This window comes from Spea bombifrons, chromosome 4, assembly GCF_027358695.1.
Source record: "Spea bombifrons isolate aSpeBom1 chromosome 4, aSpeBom1.2.pri, whole genome shotgun sequence".
In the NCBI taxonomy this organism is placed as follows: Eukaryota; Metazoa; Chordata; class Amphibia; order Anura; family Pelobatidae; genus Spea; species Spea bombifrons.
Genome location: NC_071090.1, coordinates 27,520,664 through 27,543,060, shown reverse-complemented (window position 1 = coordinate 27,543,060; position 22,397 = coordinate 27,520,664). Strand labels below are relative to the sequence as shown.

The following is a 22,397-nucleotide window of genomic DNA, read 5'->3' as shown; positions in this document are numbered from 1 at the left end:
ATTCCTTAAGTTTATTCCCATAACCTCCCATAATACCACAGCCCTTAACTCTGTTTCCGAAGCGGTATTAAGTGTTTATTTTCTTTTTAAATAAAATATTTTACATCCCTCCCTCTAAATGAAAGAGAAATGTCTGTTTTGCTGGTGTAGTAACTCTACATGGCGTGGTGGTATGTGTGTATTTTGAGTTTTAGGTGGTCTGTGTTCTGTAGTGATTGGTTGCTTGTACAGCCAACGTGTAATTATGTTATACTGGTCATGTAAAGTTAATGCCAGGAACAGAAACAAAGAAGTTTCTAAGAAACTAAGTGTTTCTGTTTATTTGTCTGATAGAAACGAGAGGTCACAAATCGGTGAAGAAGCATAAACATTATGCCACTTCACTTCACTATGAAGGACAAACACTGGCAGGTTTCTCTATCTAGAAGGGCCGCGATGGGTGATGCAGCATAAGATCGCTGGGGTTTCCTTCTGAAAAGCGTAGTGGAGTCAAGGAGTTGAAACCACAGTTCACCTGTAAACTCTCCCGTCTACTGTCCCTTTAGTATATTGTACCCCAAAATCACTTAAAACATCTCTGTGAGGCCCATCTTCAACTATACCTTTATTCACACTGGCTAAAAGGTATGGGATTGGACCTCCTGGCAACTCTAACCTATAGCACATTCCCTGCTACACAGGCTAACATGCCAGACATGATTATTTTTTCACTCAAACTCTCTGTGTAGTAAAAAAAAATGTTTTCTGTGAACGCCCTGGGAACTGGTTATAGAGCAGGGCTGGGCGGCTGCGTCCCTCCTGCAACTACCAGTCCTATGATGCTCACTCAGGAAGATGGTAAGATGCTGTTCTGAGGGGGGGGGTCTGTTTGACTACTTCCCTGTTGAGGCTGATGGTAGTAACGGTATAGAGTTGTGCCATGTTAGCTGTCAAAAGTAAAAAGGAGCATACTTGATAAAAATACCCTTAATTAGCTAACTATAGTAGATTGGCCTCTTTCAAGACTATCTAAGTCTCTTCTTCAAGGATATATAAAACCCAGACTCAAAAGCTTGCAATCTATTATACTTCAGTTAGCCAATAAACGTAGTAATAGGGCAGCAGTATTTAAACACTGTTCATTTTAACAGATATGTATAAAGGGTTAACGTTGGTTTTGTTTATTGTTATTTGTTCACATCTATTCTTGGATGTTTTGCAACTAGGATTGGATACAAAAAAAAGTCGCATCTCTGCAACGGGATGTAACGGGGGCTTTATGGAGTGCTTGTGGACACTTTGAATCTCGCGATAACCTCCGATCGTTACAACATATGGCTATTATTATTGACATTTCCTGAAAATAAACAGAATGGGTATCGCTGGGGAACACAATGGATACTTCTCGAGGATATTCCCTGTCTTTGGCGAGAAGGCTGTGACGTCACAAGATTTATATCGCTCTTTTCGAGAAGGTGAACGGTGCGGGGTATTTTTAGAGCAGATACTTTGTCAACTGATAAGGTAGTCCTATTGTTCTTATGATCCCATGTTGTCAGCAGTTCGGTCTTTTGTCAGAAAAAGAATAGCCCAGCTTTGAGCCAGCATGCAGCGTGACATCACACACCAGATCATGCTGTGGAAACTGTGTTCCTAATCAGTGGAATGTGGAATTTGTTGCGTTAACCAGCAGTCCAATAGTTACGCTCAACTGGGAGGAAATATGTATGTATCCGTTAATGCCCTGCTATTGTCGGCTTCTTTTGTTTAAAGAAGCTAGTAGCTGGCTTCATGGCTGTGATTGTACGAGTATAGTCTGGCTCTCAGTGTAATCCTGTGAGCAAAAGTAGCTCCTGTCATTCTCAGCTTTGGAGAAATAGAATGTCAACTCCAACTCTGTTTAGTATGGAGTCGGATGAGTAGAAGCTATGGTTTAGCTATAAAGGTTCAAGGTTTGTTCCATTCTATGGAGATGCCGTTATTCGGATTGCCTGCCGCTTCTCCCGGCACACAAAACGCTTGTGTAAAATGCCTCAAACCTTTCTTTCAGCCTCGTTTGTGCTGCACCTTTTAGTAAGAAACAAATGCGGGGGAGGAGAATCTGTGTTTCCTGTGGTCCAGAAGAGATGTATCGGTTTATGTTAGTCGGCCAGTTCTAGTTTTGTCATATCCTTTGAATGTTAGTACTGTCAGAAGCATTGCGTAAATCGTCGGCGCTATGTAAATAAAAGATAATGTGTTTCCTGAGAGTTCGCCCTCTAATGGCAGCTGTTATGAACTGCAGCCATAAAACCACTGCTGAAGCTTGCCTTTGCTGGGTAAAGTGATTAAAGTGTTCTAGCTTTTCCATTGTTTTTATTTTAAGATACCTGGTGTTAAAACACAGTGGGAATGACATATGGAAGACAGACTCCCAGATCTTAGTGGTTCCTGTGCACTAATCTTAGAGTCTGCTTGTCATTAACTATGCAATAATAGTTATATTTATGGCTTAGATAAAAGGACAATGACTTTCTTTCAAATATGTTTTTTTTTAAAGTTTATAATATACAACAATAAAAAAATAAGGGAGGAAATGACAATGACTTTCCCCCTTGTGGCTCCCCTTTGGAGTTTATTAGTGAATCCAGCGACCCCCGACATGTTAATCATACAAAAATGCTGCTGTTCCTTTTCTAGAATATGTAAGAATATTTCAACGAGTTAACCTACTAAACTCATTTAATTAGTTAGATCCAACATGCTAATACAGGTACAATTCAGCCCTTTAGACTCGCAAGTGAGGTCATCGTGACATCACCAGGGGAACACCCACAACACATTGGCATTAGAATCTTTTTTTTTTTTTTTCTTTCTTCAACCAATCTTATTCTTACAAAGTATTTTGTGTTGCATGTATTAATAGAAAGCCTTACTTGTCATGTAAAAGCAGCACAATATATAATTTGTGTGGGCACAGAAGGCTGAGGTTTGCGGTTGGACCAAGAAATGGCAAAAACGCTCAAATGGCTTAAGTGCAAAATGGCCAACGTCCTTAAATGGTTAACAGTGAAATACTCTGAGACTGGCTGGATTATGTCGCAGATGAGCTAGGTGTTCGTTATCACATAGGTACAGCACAACAGCTTCATTTCTTTGGTTTTAGATCAGAGAAGTTATATGATATATATGTATTTTTTAAACATATTAAAATGTTAAGTTTGGGAGCAGAAAGAACGTGTATATGTTTTCACATTCTGGGTTTTCACATTCTTTTTTTACTTTTTGATCCAAGAAAACATTGCTCATTTTATTGCATGTAGTAGATCTAATATAAATGCCATATAAGATGTTGCATTATAACATATAAGATGTCTACAGTTTCTGCATGCAAATTTTATCCTAGTGCTTTTATATCTTAACAAACTACTGCGGGGGAAAAAACAGGCGTGCTTGCCGTTTAAATCTTTTTTTTCTTTTCTTAAAGGGCAATCACGCCCCTTTTCCCCCCTTAATCTGCTTCCACAGAAGCTGCCAATCCTGCGTGGCTGTGGTCAGTCATCTGTGCATGCGCACTGGTGCTGGCAGTCTCTCCATGCATTCCAGCCCGGTGGCTTGGTTCAGTGGAAACCAGTCATGCAGGCTTGTGTGTCGAGGATCACTTGGGGTGGAGGGACTGGATGATCATGAATGATGGCTGGGAGTGACATTTAAGAAAATGACTGGGAGTGACTATAAGAAAATAGTAATGAATGTTCCTTTAAGCTAAGAAGAGAAATTAGAAGCGAGATGTGACTTAGAACCCATAACTGCCCCAAATACATAATAAAATATGAGTCTGCTGATTGTGAAATCTATTAACATACCTCAAAAAGTCAGGTGGTGTCTTCTATTGTGTTTATACATAATACAGGATGTTCTTTCGTGTTCTATTGATTTAATGAAGTCATTTTTTTGTCTTTTTTTTTCTAATTTTGTTTTCTTTCCTATTTTAAAATTAAAAAAAAATTAATTCTTAATTTCTTAAAGGTATTCAAATCCAATCCCCCCCCCTTTCCTAAGCGTTTACATTTTGTACTTAACTTGAATGGTCTCCAGGAATGTTTTTTTTTTTTTTCTTTTAATAAATAACTATTGCAGCTCATGTATGTTGGCATTGCAGATGTGGTTAGTTTTGACGCTGATGACCTTGATTGACTGTGAATGGTGCCCTGAGTCGGAGCAAATGGGATTGGCAACCATTCCCGCCCTGCATATTGCTTACTTGGATCTTGCCAATAGCACTGCTTCCCGTGCTCCCTGGGACATGTAGGCAAATTCTTTACTTCCACGTTTCAGATGAGCTTCGCTGAATGTCTGCACGCAGGTTCATGGAAGCCCGGTCTGTTCCCTGGAAGATTATCGCAGCTTGTGCAAACGCTTCTAATGTTTGTGTCCGCCTGAAGATTTCGCTGCCTTAGGGCAGCGATGCATGTCTGGTTTCTAGACATCCCTTTGCGCCATTGAAGTGTGCCATTGTATTTTCCACGTGGAAAACGTGGCCAAGTTCTACAGATGATTCTTATTGTGTTTTATTTAATTGGTTCAATAACATTGATCTCCTTAGCTCCTATTTTGTTTCTTTGTTGTATGATAGTTTCATTATAGTCGCCTTGTATACTGTTCAAGTGTGATGGGGAAATCTGTGGAATCTTCAAATTGGCTTGACCTAGTATGGTTTTATTTGTGAAATGTATAATTTCACACTTTCTCTGAGTGTACATATATATATATATATATATATATATATATATATATATATATATATATATATATATATATATATATATATATATATATATATATATATATATATATATATATATATATATATATATATACATACATACATATGTGTATGTGAGGAGTTAGCGGTAGACTGACTGCTCGGGTCATGGAGAGGTCAAAAACAATGGTGCCCCTGCGATCGCATTGACTTATCAGGTGCATCGCAGGTACTTCAGATCTGGATGTCCCGGTATGTAATAAGTCATGAAGGGGTTACATTTTTGTTCTTTTGCTGACACTGCTTATTATATATATATATATTCTGCTGCAGTGAATTGTCATTGGGTCAATCCTGGGCAGGGGGTCCCTATAATGTTCATAGTAGGCGTTGTAGCTAATGGACTGCTGATCTAGAGGGAACCTGATTCAGGGAGAAAAGTCACAGAAAACAGAATATCCGTTGATGTGAATCCCTAAGGAATGAAGCCATGGCTCAATGCACTAATGAACCAGTATGAACATTCACATGCTTCTATTTCAAGCACACAATCGTTCGGATTGCATCACACACACGATTACTCTGTTGCATTTTCTTAAAGAGTTAACAGTATTTTTTTTAGCAAGTTGTATAAGAAAGAAAATACCCCATAGCGATGAGCTGAATTTTTAGACAATTCACAAATCCTCATCCAGGATAATGCCGAAGTAACAGATGAGATTGCTGATTTCAATGTAAACGTCGGTATAATCTCTCTATGTTGACGGCCGTGTCGATCTAAAATGGAACATTTCCAGGTGATGAATCTTTTCGTGTCTTTTGGCAAACTGTATGCAGCTTTTTTAACAGTGATTTAAATATGAACTAGGATCGTGAAAGTACTCTGTACCTCTTACCGATATTTGGAGTGGAGCAGTATGATCCTAAAGATTCTACTAAAAAGGGGGCGACGCTGGGTTCCAAACACCCCTTCGCCTTTCATGCCTTTATATTTATAAATGTGTAACACGTGTGTGTGTGTGTTTCAGTCAAAGGGTAGTGGAGGTGGAGACCAAATCATTCCAGTGGTAGAAAGTCTAAATCTACTTTGTCTTTGTTCTTAAAGAACAAGCATATTGAGTAATCTAAATACCTACAGAAAGCCACATTAAGTTTGAAAGGGGCCATCAACCAGAATTGTTGATGACAATTTTAAACTAATTTAAAGTTCGGCGTAAAAGAAGCACCACAGAGTTCAGTCCTGAACCCAGCCAGAAGGAGGAAGTGTTTCAGAAGCGCACACGCCGGAAGTAGTTGGATGTGTACCTTTTGTACCTTTATTTGTAGCCCCCCCCCCCCCCCCGACATATTAAAAACACATGACTTATTCAAATACAAACACATTGTAATTCCAAAAACCACCACTGTTCTGTTCTGGCCACTGTTCTGTCAGTATATAAACATTAAATCCTACATATTATACCATGTTTGTTTATAATTTACGGGGCCTGTCCTTCACAGGAACCTGCAACTTATTAATTGCTTTTGACATTTTAAAGGACTTGTTAGGTGAATGTTAACGTAGAAGATGATTCCGGAGTCTCATCTCTTGAGTTTTTCGGATGTGTGACTCCATTCCCCTGATACGGTTTGCTTCAAAGATTAATTTTACAAAAACATATCACGTATTGTCCTCGCCGGGAAGCACGCGTAGCAATTTTAAGTATTTTATAGTATGTAGCATATTATTGAGTCTATTCTTTGATCGCCATTTATAGATTAAATATTTTGTTGTGTGGAATGAATTATAGGAGTTGGAAAATGTCTAATACATAAGTGTCCGTCTTGTGAGCGGCGCATGCTGTCCCTTTAAGATTCTCCGTGAGATGAGATTTTTCCTGCTGATGTCTCTTCTGTAATTACCAGTATGTCTGGAATGCAGCAGATCAACACAGCGAGTACTTGTGCCGAGGCTCTGTGAGGATATAGCAGGCAGTACGTGCTCGGGTGTCTCAGGAATATGGTAACTGTGCTTGTGCGCTGCTGCTCTTGTGTTTTTCCTTTTTATTTTCTTCGTTCCTAATTGCTGTTTTTTTTTTTCTCCCCCTCCCTCCATTACTTTTCTTCCATGTCCTTCGACAGAATGAAGAGAAACGCAGCCTCGCGCTGGGCGGACATGTGGGGTTCGACAGCCTTCCTGATCAGCTTGTTAGTAAATCTGTCACCCAGGGCTTCTGCTTTAACATCCTGTGCGTGGGTAAGTTTTTGGGTTTTTTTCCTCTCCCAGCATTTTGGTTACGGCTGATCTGCATCTCCAGTGATTTCAGTGTTTTACATATTCAAAGTACACGCGTCTCGCTGGTCATTTTTAACGTATCTAGTTTTAATTGTAAAACTGTGGTTTGTTTGCAAAGAAATTTTCCCCGCTGCTTTCTGGCTTTGAAATGGTAATGATTCTTTACTTTAAACGGGGACTGATTTCAGGACCTTTTTGGCATCAGGGCATGACTTCAGAAAGTTTTTTAAAACCCTTTCTCTTTCCAATACATCAGATCATCTGTATGAAAGTAACCCCCCACCCCGTAACTCACAAACAGGGGTTTGAATGGATCTCCTGTGCGGAGAATAGCTGGCAGATGGGGAGAAGCAAATGCATATGGCGGATTCTGCAGAATGCATTGGGAAGAGGGCTATATGAAAATTTAAAGGGACCACACAGCTGTCTAATGCATTAAAGTGTGTATGATGGCTGAAGCTTCCCCTTAAAGTAGTGATGTCATACATGTTCAGTATCAAATGAGATGCCTTCTTGTTACTATGATCCCCGCTCACCCTTTTATGTGCGGACTCCCCAGTAAACTAATCCTTATTCAAATTGTCCTTCATTTATCCCACTGGGGCTCTATATCCGCACATGCAAGTTGGAAAGTTGTTCTAGTGATATTGCAAGTATTTTTAATACATAAAAAAATTAAAGGATGCAAGGCAGTTGAGAGAAGGGGCAATAATTGTCGGTATACAGTACCTGCTGTACTATAGGGTAGGCATTGAGTGAAGTTTTTTAGTAGACCTCAGGTATTCTGTCAAATTCTGTGGTTAGATGCGTAAATATGGCCCCAAGTCTTTAGCGTGAGTCACTGTTAAGGTTTTCTGCCATTTCTCCCGGAGGGGTTCTCAAGCCTATTTGGCTCGTGCTGCATGATATCGCTTCTGAAATGTTGTGCAACATAATTTGATGGAAAGAAAACCAGCTCATATCTTGACTTTTCCTTGTGGGTATTTTCATTTCAAATGCTAGAAGTTCATTAAGTGCAGGCTGTGGACCTGGCCCAGGAGAACACCTGCCGTGGTTATTATGAGATGGAACTATACAAATTACGCTTTGGAAAGAACGAAGACTGTTATTAACTAAGTCTTGTGTCCAGATCAATGCTTGATGACCATGAAGGGCTTTAGCATATGTTCTAGTACAGTAATAGTAATATAAGACGGTTTTAGAAATGTAAGCTTATTTGTCTGTTTCTATTGTATACTCACAAACTTGGTTTCCATTGTAGGGGAAACGGGTATTGGGAAGTCCACGCTTATGAACACGCTCTTTAACACCACATTTGAGACCGAAGAAGCTAGCCACTATGAAAATGGCGTTCGTCTGAGACCGCGTACATACGAACTTCAAGAAAGCAACGTGCACCTAAAGCTAACCATAGTCGATACTGTAGGATTTGGAGACCAAATCAACAAAGATGACAGGCAAGCATCAGGATTTGTTTTCTTTGATTCCATGTGAATGTTCCTTCAGACAGGTTTTGACGAGCAGCCATGTTTATACAGCAGTTCTAAGTTTGGTACAATTGCCAATGAAAACGAGTGAAATGTTCCTGCTGATTATTCCGCGTTGAGCTCTTTACACCAGAATTTTCTCTTTTGTAAATATGGCCAGAACGGTGTTTAAAAAATGTATAACCATTTCAGAAACAAAATGTACATGTTTGCCTGCGGGGGATCAGTCAAGACAAAATATTTAAAATAAATACCGGTATTTCGTGGTCCTGGATGTTAGTGTTTAACCCGCCATGTTTTCAGCTAAAGTATATCAATGTGTAAAGTTTGTTCCAAAAATAGATTTAACTAGTGTGATTTTTGCAACAAAACCAAAGAATGAACACGCATGTAGGAACTTTATTTTACAATATTATTTTAATAAGTATGTAAGAAGCCGCAATGGTTCAGTTATAAGGAGAGCAGCACTCCATGCAAGCGTTTTGGCGAGCTAGCTTGCTTGCCAAGTTGTTTACCTAAGTGTTGAATTCCAATTTCTGTAAACGCCTGTCAATTAATAGCTATTTGGCTAGGTGATTTTTATAGGGGGTGTATTATGTGTTACCTACAACACTTCATACATACAGATAGGCTTGCAGTTTTAATGATGTTTTTAGTAGATATTTGGAATATTTCAATTCCTTAGTGCTGTGTATTTTCTTGCAAACTTGCAAGAACATAGTATTCTCTAGCAAGTCCTAAAATGCCTCTAATATGATAGTATTTCATGCAAATCTCAATAGACTACGTGCTTTATATTGGCTCAGATGTGAAGTATATACATGCGGGGTCATGAGTGGGATATAAATTAAAGAGATAGGTTTGACCGTTACCAATTATATGGAAATCTAGTATTGAAGATCATCTGACTGTCAGGGCACGTGTTTTAGAAAGCAGCGTTTGCTGATCTATCACGAATTGTGTGAGATTAACATTTTAATGAAGCATGTGTGGAACTTTAAGGAAAATGAGTTACCATTGGTTCCCAATTTACATGCCCTAAAAAGATCTTAAAAATAACTGCTACTGGTGTTAATTACATTATGGATCTGGGGCACTTTACTCCCAATTCCACTAGGGTATTTTGAATGCATATTGAAGTTGGATCCTCTTCCCTGATCTGATGATTCTTGTCACTGATTGGCTGCTAGAAGCAGCCAATTAGTCAAAGAAAAGCAAACGTTGCTTTCTGCGCAGGACATCGTCTGCAGCTGCCTGATGGCAAGTATATCATGCGAATGAAGATGCCTGCGGTCAGAGGCATATGGGGCATTCTTCACAATCCTCGCATGCCTTTTGCAAACGAGACTCCAAGAAAGATTAAATATTTCACATACATATAATGACTAGAGTGTCCCTTTAGGAGTAATGTTCGGTCAGATTCACTAAACCTTGAGTTTAGCTTATGTTGGAAACTCATGATTGCTCTGTGAATGGGGAGCTTCTTGTAAGTTGTCACGGCTCAAGTCTCCATTATGATAACTGGAGGGCCACCTGTTTTCTCACTCATCCATCAGATTCTCAAGTAGCTGTTCCCCCCATGAGAGGCTGAGATCTCTAAGGTCTGTCAGTGTTTTGCGAATAAACTCTTATGTTGGCATAGCAATAGGGCCGAAAAGGGCCAGCATAGAGGGCATTACATTACACCAGCAGGTCTGCTGATGTAAAGTAATTGGTAGGTTTCGGAGGAGAGTGCTTTAAACATTACAGGTTTTCTCAATCAGGTAGACCTAAAATCTCCCCTAAAATAAAGTCTCTTATCTCTTGACTACCTTTTACTCGTAAGCTACCCGTTTTGTTACAACAAACAAGTCGGACAACCTCAACCAGATTTTTTTTTTCACTTGTTGATGTTTTTGAACTCTACCCGTTAGTCAGCATTGAATCACAGGTTGGGTGATGGTTGGACAGCTGCAGATAACACAGACACTATAACCAAACTAGGTGAGAGAAGCATAGACAACCCTGAATTATTTTCAGACACAACCTATCATTAAGGTAATTAAAGTGATTGCCCTGTTCTGCGTTGCGAGGAGACTTTACCAGAAATCTTGTGATGTGTCTGGAAGGTAACAGCCCGTCTTTACGAGAGAGAAATAAATCACCCGCAAATACACATATCATGTGCTTTCCAGTAAGTCTTGGCAGTGCTATGAGGTGTCTGTGGGTTTTAATTCTTCTATTAGTAACTTGTCATTCCTACGTGAACGTAGTTCTTCTGTCAAGTGAAATATGTAGTTGCCGGGGGATATACTGTAAACTCTTCAGAGCAAACATGGAGAACTTGGCTTTTCCCATAAACTATCACACACACACATGTTTGAAATACCAGACTTTTTTTTATTTCTGGCGTGTCCAACTTTTTAACTCTTTGTTTTCAGGAATCAAGCTTACTTGACTGAATTGTACGAGTACCGCGTGGGCCTCCAAACCCAGCCTCCGTAGTGTCCTTTCATGATTATTTTCTTTTATTTGCTGGCCATAATGGCCGCTACTGATATATTTTTTCTTTTTTGTCTCTGCCCGGGTTTGGCGTAACAATGTGACGCGTGCCGTGCCCGTTGCTGCTCTTGCCCTTACAAACGCCTCTGGTGGGAGCCTCCTACTCGATATCTCTCGCTTGCAATAAAAAGTAGCTTTGTGTAGCCCCGGCAAGCCTAACCCACTCTGTTAACTCCGAACATTTCCAAAGTGCCTATCCTGCTGCATCTGCTTGGAAGACTCCTCTAGACTTTAAATTGAGGGATAAAAACAGGTCCCTCTCTGGATCCCATGATGCTCTTATCAGTTATCTGTGGACCACCTAGGTCCTTCAAAGTCATTAAAAGTACCCGCAGTTCAGCACGTGTTACGTATGATTGCCTGTGAATAAAAACGCTGCTTTTTTATGCTTATCTGCACTTATTTGCTATATACCGTATATACTGGCTAAGCAACTTTCTATATTCACAAGTAGCTGGTACATTCTAGGTAAAACAGTTCACTCCAAAAAAAAAAAAAAAAAAAAGGTTAAAACTTGCTGTCCAATACATTGTTCTGTTTAGATTCCTTCAATAGAGAAATGCACTTCGGTATAAGAAATGACTATTTTTTAATTACCTATATTGGCTTTGTCTCTCGTATCAGGCCACCAATGTCAGATAAGTGGCTTTCTGTTCTACAATGAATGTCATTTTCTGCTTTTCATCTCCTTGAGCCATTACTCCTCCTAACAGAGAATACATTAGTGATTGAATAAACAAAGTTGTAAAAGTAATTCTAGCGATATGGTAAACACAGCTTTACATGGTGTCTTTGTGCAGTTACAGGTCAGTCGTTGATTACATTGATACTCAGTTTGAAAATTATCTCCAAGAAGAGCTGAAAATCAGACGATCGCTTTTCAACTATCATGACTCCAGGATACATGTGTGCCTGTACTTCATTACCCCCACGGGCCACTCTCTGAAATCCCTGGACCTGGTCACCATGAAGAAGCTGGATAGCAAGGTATCTACTCCCTACCAGGCCTTACACTCTTTGTTATTTGTACAATGCTGGGAGAAGTAAAGAGAACCACAATGTGATCGTGTCCCACGTTTTAGGTACTGACTTAACAGGCTCACATGATAAAGCTGATCCGTCTGGATCAGCAGCTTCTCCCGCTTCTCTAAATCCATGGAATGTTCTCGTTAATGAACTCGATTTAAAATGCACATAAGAAGATTCCTGTAAGGTCTTGTGGGAGCTGGTGAGAAAGAAAGGTGTCTGCTCCCACCTGGACAACTAGAGAGAGCCCCCCCAAGAGATTCACCACAGTCTAATGCATTGCATTAGCCAGGAGCTCTTCATCCTCTACAGTTCCCCAGATACACACTCGATACCCGCAATGCTGAAATATACTTGTATATAAAAAACAAAATAAAGCATCTGATAGATTTAAAAGGCATTTCTTCACTTAGATTATTTTAAAATTCTTCTTAAATGAGTACCAGTCTGCCTTTTAAGATCAGATTGGCTTTCAAACACCTAACGTTTTATGGGTCTGGGCCGACCACTGCTACAGACTAGTGTTTAAATCACTCTTTGATCCCGTTGTGCTAAAACACAAAAAATGCGAAAGCCCTTTAGCATGGGCTCCTGGAGTAGGAGGGAGCGTAATACTTTGCCTGAGTAGGCAGAAGTTTGCCTTTTGTTTCTTGCGACAGCCCATTTAATTCCATGGCATTAGAACATGGCTGACGCTCCCTGTATGTTAGTCTGGGACTAAGTGCTCGTTGCACTGAAGTAACCCTGCGAAGCCTTCACCTCTCTCGGCTGGCGTGCCGGCCAGTGCCAAGCGGTTAATATGCGTTTTGTATGAGGCTAATTTACAGTCTGTTGGCGCTCTTCTCCTATCCGAAACGTCTTCCCCTGGCATTCGCTTGCTAATGAGCTGTATCGTTCCCTGTCCTTATTTAACCCACTTGCGGGGCTCATCTTCCTAGTTAAATACAATGTCTGCCCGCATCTGTCTATGTGACTAAGCCACGGTTTGCGCACTGATCCTTTTATTTTGCTTGGACCCGGGACATAAGATTGTTGTGTCTCGGTTTACAAACAGCTAGAGTGTGTAATTGTTTGATTCTGTCGCTGGCTCCCTTCTTAAAACATCGGATACTTAGTGGTTTTATATTTAAAGGGACGCAATTATTTGTGTAAAATGGGTCTTATTTGCCATAATATATTCTATAGGCTTTACATGTGTAAAGTGCTTTTTTTTTTTAAAAAGTAGCCATGGCACCATAGCAATTAATGGGAAAAAATACAAATAAGCATTTGAAACTTTTATACTGTATTATTATTATTATTATTATTATCTTTTATTTACCGGTATATAGCGCCACATAGCGAATACATATATTCAAGGGGTTTTGCTCCTTTCTCCTTCCCGGTAAGCCTCCTTTAGATTCTGATTTAAACTGATGGCCTTCCAGCTTGTAAACCCTGATAGACTTCTCATGACCGAGAAAGGCCTCTTTAATAGAAGATATTAAACAGCAGCATACAGTGTAATTCTCTATTTCCAAATGCATGTACATGGATTTGAATTCTGTGTTTTCATGTCATATTTTTGTGATAACCTGACCCGTGTCTAATTCTTTTCTTTTTTTTTAAAGGTTAATATCATTCCGATTATAGCCAAGGCTGACACCGTCTCCAAGAGTGAGCTGCACAAGTTCAAAATCAAGATTATGAGCGAGCTGGTCAGTAACGGTGTTCAGATCTACCAGTTCCCGACCGATGACGATGCCGTGGCAGAAATCAACTCTGTGATGAATGTAAGTTCGCAATCATCGCTGATCAGTGGCCATGAACGTGGCGTGCTGGCGTGTGCCAATGAGATTTACATGCATCCAGCATGCATTGTGTAAAGTTTGTGTTAACGTTACACACATTAGTACACGTTAAATGTATTGCCTGTATTTGTGAGAGGGGCTGGAAGCCTTCTTAAACCCTCTAGACCAGCTTTTTCTAGAAGACATCTTGACGGTAGGTCCTTTCCACAGGCTTATCATGACTGCTTTTAATTTCCAGTCCACTGTCCACCATTTCAGTCTTAGCTCAACCATCATGTGCAGCTAGCTCCATCCCTTATCGTGATCACATGCCTTCATGTCTCCCATAAGGAGGTGGAGGGGGTAGCTCTAGAGTCCAGCTATTGGAAGATCCTGGGTATGATCTCCATCTAGGGTAGGAAGGGACTGTGCGCCTACTTGAGTATTGTTAAGTGGCTACTTTTGGGTCTGAAACAGCTACCTTTCCCCAACTGTTGCCTTAATTCAGGTTTGTCACGGAAACATTGGGACTGTCCTGTGAAAAATTGGAGAGTTGGACGGTGTGGCTATGGTAATGGTGCCGATATTAAATCTGTTGGAGTACGACGGCGCCATCTATTGTCCGTGTACTGTATTTCTCTGAAAAACTGTATAAAAGCTGCGATTACTACATCCCCAGTAAATTTCATTGGCTAAAGTGTGTGTGTGTGTGTGTGTGTGTGTGTGTGTGTGTGTATATGTGTGTTTTTTCCCCATAGAAGCTTGCTGTTTTATTCAATAGGCAACATACAGATGCAAAAGTAACATATATCCAATGATAGAAGTTAATTTGTTTTGGATTAATAGAATAGAGTTTTTCATATAGTAGATGGCTTCTCCATCTTTCTCCAGGGGCTCATCACAGAATGAAAATAGAAATGTAAACCAATGTAACTGTAGGTAGCTGATTGGGATATTGAAGCTCTACATAAAACAGTCACCAGGAACTGATGTTCACTATAATTGCTCTACATATTTTAAAAAATTCTCACAATTACTTTGTATGATCATAGCTCATGGCTCTTATTTTTTAATACTTTTTGCTTTCACGTAGTCAGTAACAGTCTATTTCTTGCAGGCTCATCTTCCCTTTGCTGTGGTTGGGAGTACAGAAGAGGTGAAAGTGGGGAATAAACTAGTAAGAGCCAGACAATATCCTTGGGGAGTTGTGCAAGGTATGTGGCCATCCTTAAGATTAGTTTTTGATGCTGTCACGTATATTGTGAATAGTTAATTTGTTTGCTCGCTTAGCAGATGTAGATGTCCTATTACCCTTGGCATTTTGTTCCTAGCTTTGTGTCTAGCAAAGCCCCCACATACACATAACAGTCACACGGACTATAAGGCACAGAGTAATGCATGTAAAAGAATTCACAAACAAATATTTGTATAAACCATAATTTCACAGTGATTTGGCTCGCTCCGTGCATAAATTCTACAAAAATAACAGTGATCCATTCTAATCTGTACTGTACCCCTGTTTACTTATAGCATCAGTCTGATCCTCAGCTTCATATACATTTTTTTTTTTTATTGAAAGCATATTAAGAATGATGGTAGTTGCTTTTTTTTTTTTGGATATGTTTATAATTAGGATTATATAGTTCTATTTAAAATACAGTAAGGTGTCTCTCTTTGCCTTGTTTTACCCGCTGGTTCACAGTTGAAAATGAGAGCCACTGTGACTTTGTTAAGCTGCGAGAAATGCTGATCCGGGTCAACATGGAGGACCTAAGAGAACAGACCCACACGCGCCATTACGAGCTGTACAGACGGTGTAAGCTAGAAGAGATGGGATTCAAAGACACCGATCCGGATAGCCAGCCCTTCAGGTAATTCTCAGGACCCATGGCATTTGGTCTATTTTTTTCTCACCCAATAAGCAAAGCAAAGAAAGGGCCTAAAAATAAATCAAGAAATGCATTGAAAAAGTGTTTGGGTTGCCAGCCATTACATCTCTAACTAATAACCCGTAACATTATGGTAATAGACGTTTGATGTGTGTATGTGTATTAAATAGGCAACAAACTATTGTTTGTGAATAGGCAAAAATGGCTAAATGGCTTCACTTTCATATATGTCTTAATTCTGGAATTTCTTCCGCACCGTCCTGAGTTCACATATTCAATAAATGAACCCGATGGTCATGTATCTGGAAGGCAATTGTGGATATTCCTGAAAGGTTCTGATAAATTAGTGAACTCAGCGTGTACCTTTTTCTATTTCAGCTTGGTCACTTAATCCTGTTAATTCACGAATTTTGCTCTTATAACAAAACTCTTTATTATTGCAGCCTTCAGGAAACTTATGAAGCAAAAAGGAAAGAGTTCCTTGGTGACCTGCAGAGGAAAGAGGAAGAAATGCGACAAATGTTTGTGAGCAAAGTTAAGGAGACGGAAGCCGAATTGAAAGAAAAGGAGCGAGAGGTAAGTACCACACAACTAATCTGTTATGTATAAATTGGGATTCACTGAACAGTCCTGCACCCTGATCCACATGCGGTCTTAAGTCTCGGGTTGAGATGGAATGTTCAGTAGACCTGCCCTTTGAACCCTTTCATGACCAAGGGTAGTATGTAATATGTGTGTGTGTGTGTAACAGGATGATCAGAACTCCTCTTGGGGTCTTTGTGGTACACCCTAAAAAACACAAGACATCCACCAGCTGCAAAAGGAAGCATTTCCCGGCATTTTCCATGTGAAAGAAGTAGACGAAGTAGTGTTTCAGCACTTGTAGTTCATATTGTTTACGGCTGTGAAGTTCCTCTGTAAAGCTATTATCACAAATATCTAGGGCTGAGGCAGAAAATTAAAATGTGTTCATTTACGTTATAGAAACAGTAATGTAAATGAGGTAGGTTTATATGTAATCGTATAACAAAAATGTGACATACCAGCGTCTCTAATGTATAATAGCAGCACCAATATCAATGTGCTTCCCTCATCACAGCTATATTTTACCATAGAATCAAACACAAAAAGTGCGCTTGAAAATGATTAATATACAACTTTACCCAATTATATATAGATATATAGTAGTATGATCGTATCCTGAGATGGAAAACTCCAATACACTCACATTTCAAGCTTGAAATAAAAGATTCCAGGTCTTTCCAGCAGGTTAAGAGTTAAATAGATCCCAGGTAACAATAAGATAAAAAGCAATAATAAAAAGTCAAAACTTGCTTCACGCAACGCGTTTCGCTCTGTAGTATGAGCTTACTCTGGGAGTATTCAGTAGTTATATTGAATTTCAGTCCCAGCCCAATTTGCTTTGAATTGCCTAAAATTACTTCCGCCGTCCAAGTCTCACAAGATCTGTGATGTCATCCAATATGGCTGCTTCCATACATGTTGAATAACATCTGCCTCACTGAAAAGGGGGGAAAAAACGATTTACCTAAATTTAACTTGCCCTCAAATTATTTTATATTTTTTAATGCTTAAAATTGGAATACATTTTTTTGTAAGGAGCAGGGGGGCCTTTTCTAAGATGGTTAAAGCCTCCTAAAAAAAAATAAAAAATGCCATCCTCAAATCTATGAGTCACATGCAAGATGGGAACCTGTTTTTGTCATGGTTCTAACAGACAGGAACTTTTATTTTTTCAGCTGCAAGAGAAGTTTACCCATCTGAAAAGGATGCATCAAGAAGAGACTAGGAAGGTGGAAGACAAAAGGAAGGAGCTAGAGGAAGAGATGAACTCCTTCAATAAGCGGAGAGCTGCGGTGGAGTCCCTTCAGTCTCAAGCATTCCAAGCAACTTCCCAGCAACCTCTAAAGAAAGACAAAGACAGGAAAAAGTAAGTCTACGCGTGTATATACCATTGATTCTTCGTGCCTTTTCTATGTCTACGTCAAACAGTCTGGAATGGAGATGGTATTATTGGTGATTTTAAAATGATTGTGTTCCCATTAATGAATGTTGGCAGGCTGTCTGCGTTTAGCCCAAAAGGTGTCGTATCTTAGTGGGCTTGATAGTGTTAATCTGGTTGCAATTGTAGCACGTCCGTGCTAATGGCTGCCTTCACTGGTGGGTGTAGATTTTATTGCACCCTCAGATACAGGATTGTATGGAAAATTAATATACATTCTATACATTTTGCACATTTCTCCTGCTCTCCCTCCTTTGGATGGTAATGCACTGCTGCATACAGGGGAACGTTACCAATGGCAGTCTGAGAATACTTCTAAAATTCTGAAGGCCCTGGTTTTGTGAATGGATTTATTTAAAGAGTGGCCCTGGTGTAGTTTAATGCTAAAATGTTCAGTTCCTTCTTTAGGTGGTGTTGGTTTCCATCACCTTCATGAGGCAGTTGGTAGAGCGCCAAAGTTAGGTAGTAAAGTTAAATGTCATAAGTCTGTCCAGTTTAGCCTATCCAATATATCCCTAATTCCATTGGTCCAAATGAAAGCAAAGCAACCTTTGGAACTGATACATTTAGTTTTTGTGGAAAAAGTGAATATCTAAAAAGAATAGTGAAGTTATTAGTAATGATGGGCTTGATCCGTGCGACACTCAACTGAGGTAAGGCAATGCTTCCTTTTTAAATCAAACCTCAACAAAACATTGATGAGGTGACGGGTTCATGTAGTTTAAAAGCCATATTGTCACGTTGCACTTAAAACGTCCAGCAGAAATATTTTGATGGCTTCTGGAATAGCCTACATGACCCGACCGTTCCTTCAGGAATCGTGGCTGTGCCCGGTAAAAGCATTGTGTGTGTTGGAGTGTCTCGGGGGTGATGAAAAGAAAATGGAGGTTTCGGTTGTGTTTTTAGTTTTATAACGCACTGTTTTTTCTTAGGATTTTCCTCTAAGCCACGATGTTTATGGGCAGAAGAGCGTGCAAAATAATTTACTGCATTTGGCTAATTCAGAACAGAGGCATCGGCTGTATCAGTCACAAATTTCAGATGCTACAACATTGGGATCCACATTTTACACTACTACAGGTGTCAAAAGTGGGAACTAAATATCACTAATATACCTAACCCCGTATATAACCCCGTATATAACCCACTGAGTGCCAGAGGGGCAAAAGCAGCATTCTGCATACCTGCTCTGGTTTTCAGGGGGTTAAGGAACAATATTGAATCTGCTAGCAGATAGGATTTTATGCATGGCACACTTTTTTGTGTAACTTAATAACATGTTCACTCCTTTTATAATGTTACATTTTCACTCTGAGGCTGCAAACTTCTCCAAGTACTTGGTAACCATCGGCCTTCTGTGTGAGGTTTGGGAGCCTCCTGACGCTGTAGGGTTAATGTACATTCCCCCTCTAGGTACATTGATGTGGCATGAAGCTTTTCACTTCAAGGAACTAAGGTTTCTTCACATGAAAATGCATGCGTTTGTCTCTGCGCACACCATTTCTACCAGTCTGTTTTTTCCATAAGGTCCATCGTTCACTAGTTATGACAAAAGGAAGAAAGACTAGGAAAAGCAAAATGAATAGCTGGTCAGGAGAACACTGACTTTCCAGAACACTTACAGACTTTTAATGTGCATGATGCATGGTTACGCCAGCTCTTCTCACAGGAGAAGATGACTGGGGCTGGCCCTCCATAATGCATAATGAAGTTAGTGAGTTGGAATTACGGTTTAGGTAATAAGCATTTTAATGGAAGCCCACCTACAAGTACTGGAGAGGTGTGAGACTCTTAAGCATAAGATCCTGAAAAACAGTAACGCTTGTTTTAGCTTTTGTGTTAATAGTTCTACTGTTCAAGGAATGTATAACGCAGCTAATATTGTTTGACCTTACGTTTTGGTAATTTGACTGCATTGAGATTCTTTAATATCTATTAATTTCATATATTTTTATTATTTGACGTCTATATTGATTTTATAATTTTGGTTCTGATAAAATACAACCTTGCATCTGTTGTTGTTGTCAAACTCCCATGATATTCCACCAACCTGATGACCATCATGGGAGCTGCAGGCCAACGGCAGCTGGAGGGTAACATATTGTCTAATAATGTTCTAATCAGTAACATGAACCACAATGAAAAGGAGATGGGTTCTATGTACGTCTGCATGACCACAGGTGTCTTAAACATTGGATGAGGGTATAATTCCTGTGCATCATGTAGGCTATGATTACTGTTCCCAAGAAGTAAAACTCTGTTTGTTTATAAGTTTGTTCTTTTGGAACTCAGATTTGCCATATTATATTTTCTTTTGTCTCATGTTTTATTTTAATTAGTTGACATTATCTAATTTGTACATTTTTTTTTTTTTTTGAATTTATTTTTATTTTCATTTTTTTTTTCCAGTTAAGACGTACAGACTTGCATGTCAAGATTGGACTTACACGTTCATGTCATTTAATTGCATGGATTCTCCCCATGCCACCCTTTTCTCCTAACATTGTGAGTGGACCAAACCATAAAGAGAACACGGATACTACAGAGTTTACAGCATAACCAATTCTTTTAATATCTGCAGGTATATTGTATGAATGGAGCTAATTATAGAAAGACGGTGCTTCCTAATATCTATGCAATACCAATGTGTATTTAAAACTCTTATAAGTGTTGTTACATGTTTAACCTGTCCAAAGCAGCCTCAACATATTTTACTAATTGCTTTTTAATTAAGGAAATAATATTTAATCATGATATGATTTTTTTATACATATTTTTACCATGATTATTGAGAAAGGTTAGGCTAAAAAAAGTATTCATAAATGTTAATTTAACAAATCCACGTATTAAGGAATAAGCTTGAAATCATATTATTGCCCCTTCCTGTGAATTCACACATCTATATTCTGTGGCTTATTTGTCTTTTTTTTTTTATTATTAATAAACGGCCAAAAATATGTATATATAAATATTCTGCACTGAAGTCTCAACCGAGGATTGAAACTTTGACTTACTGTTTTCCCAATAAAAATACTTTAATTTTAATGCAATGGAAGACTAATAATTTGCCATATTTTTATATAAATATATTTTGGTTCAGATACATGTGTGACTTAAGAGGAATATATCTATTATCAGTACTTTTTTTATATCCAGATAAACCAAATTAAGATGCAAGAATTCTTAGATATTGTTATATCGTTGCAAAATAATCCTGTTTTATGGTTGAATGCTAAAGGGCAGAACCCCCTTGTCTTGTTACTGCATGTGGGGCATTTTATGGAGAGTGATGTTGTAGATGTGGGCAAACTGGTTGAAGTGCAGCTGAGCCAGACCTTGGCCCAGGTAGGACCTTGGCCCAGGTAGGACCTTGGTCCAGGTAGGACCTTGGCCCAGGTATGCTGCCTCCTCCACCAAGACAGGCAACCTGGGTGGACAGATTGCCAGAGGGGCAGCTCCCTATAAATATTGGTTATTGCTTATCCTCGTCAGTGGGCACCTTCAGAAAATGCAGGCCGCTGTACTCTCTATGGAAATAAATGAATATGCATCCTGTCGCTTTTCGAGCACAACTCACACTCCAATGTAATATTAAGTTATGTTTTTTTCTTCTTCTTATAGGGCATAAAATTCTTATGGTGACAAAGTTAACTTTTTACTGCTTTTATTTTATATTCTGTTTTGTATTTTCTAATGAGGTTCCAAAACCATTTTTTCTTAAGTTTTTCTAGATTTAAAATTTTGAAGGGCATTTTATATTAATTTTTTGTCATTAGCACTATAGGAATTTTTTGTGACTTACATCCCATGTTTGTGTTTTTATATTAGGCGTTTACCATTGTGCATGTGACCTTGTTATAGATAATGTACTCGATTAAAAGTTTTGTTATGAGGCAAATCAAGTTACATGGAGAGCCTAAACCCAGAAGCCCAGATTTAAGTTTTCAACATTGAAAATACCGTAATGTTTTTATAATAATGAAGCAGTGGAAAAGAAACCGAAACGTTGGCGCTATCCGTTACCTTTTCTGACAGCCCTGATGCCGTGTTTGAATTTTGGTGGGGAATTAGGACCTTCGAGGTCAGAGTTGCTGTACAGTATTATGTCCCCATTAGAAAGAGTGGCTTAACATCATTAGCAAGAAGCAGAACCTCCATATAACTGGCTTTCAGCTTTAATGCTGGATTCCCAAGATATCTGCGCATGCTCCCACGTATAAAATGCAGATCTCTTCCTGAGAACTGCTGTAGCTTGCTGGGTTTACAGATGAGCATTTTATTGGAATCAGAATTGCACGCATAGTTCAGGCAGACAGACCTTTTTGCAAGGAGAGCCTTATCTTCACATTTTAGTATGTACTGTTGGAAAGTTGGTGAGACTTTCCCTTTTAAAGCAGGACATGTTTGCTAAATCTCCGCATCTAAAGCTTGCATTAAATCCACGAGCCAGCAACAGGCAAACCCACGAGTGATTCTGCTGTGTTAAGCATAGTCCAGTATACCTACGTAAGATTTTTGCTCTATTGCTTTGGTAAGTACTGGCACCACAGCCTTCATTGTCTTCTGACTTTCTTTTAATGTAAAGACTGTAATTTACTTTACAACTAATGGACCTTTTCAACTGAGTGTCTCAAAAATCCTGGACGGTATTGTGGCAACTTTCA

The 22,397-nt window shown here is 39.2% G+C and overlaps 1 protein-coding gene and 1 long non-coding RNA gene across 4 annotated transcripts in view; both read left to right on the top strand.

The window, feature by feature from the left end:
- Positions 1 to 22,397, top strand: part of SEPTIN8 (septin 8) — a 39,531-nt gene that overhangs the window by 10,951 nt on the left and 6,183 nt on the right. Inside the window, exons 2-10 of one of the 3 annotated variants that reach the window (XM_053463332.1) lie at positions 6,845 to 6,959; positions 8,260 to 8,455; positions 11,827 to 12,013; positions 13,663 to 13,824; positions 14,939 to 15,035; positions 15,524 to 15,692; positions 16,154 to 16,286; positions 17,471 to 17,661; positions 18,666 to 18,822. In XM_053463332.1, coding sequence (XP_053319307.1) covers positions 6,845 to 6,959; positions 8,260 to 8,455; positions 11,827 to 12,013; positions 13,663 to 13,824; positions 14,939 to 15,035; positions 15,524 to 15,692; positions 16,154 to 16,286; positions 17,471 to 17,661; positions 18,666 to 18,678 — 1,263 coding nt within the window. In that variant the 3' untranslated portion in view covers positions 18,679 to 18,822. Of the gene's footprint in view, positions 1 to 6,844; positions 6,960 to 8,259; positions 8,456 to 11,826; positions 12,014 to 13,662; positions 13,825 to 14,938; positions 15,036 to 15,523; positions 15,693 to 16,153; positions 16,287 to 17,470; positions 17,662 to 18,665; positions 18,823 to 22,397 lie in introns of those variants that run through there. The other 2 variants (XM_053463331.1, XM_053463330.1) reach the window with 2 other exon arrangements.
- On the top strand, positions 20,949 to 21,631 carry LOC128491141 (uncharacterized). The gene is made up of 2 exons (XR_008354011.1): positions 20,949 to 21,095; positions 21,130 to 21,631. It is a non-coding gene; the product is annotated as an uncharacterized LOC128491141 (long non-coding RNA).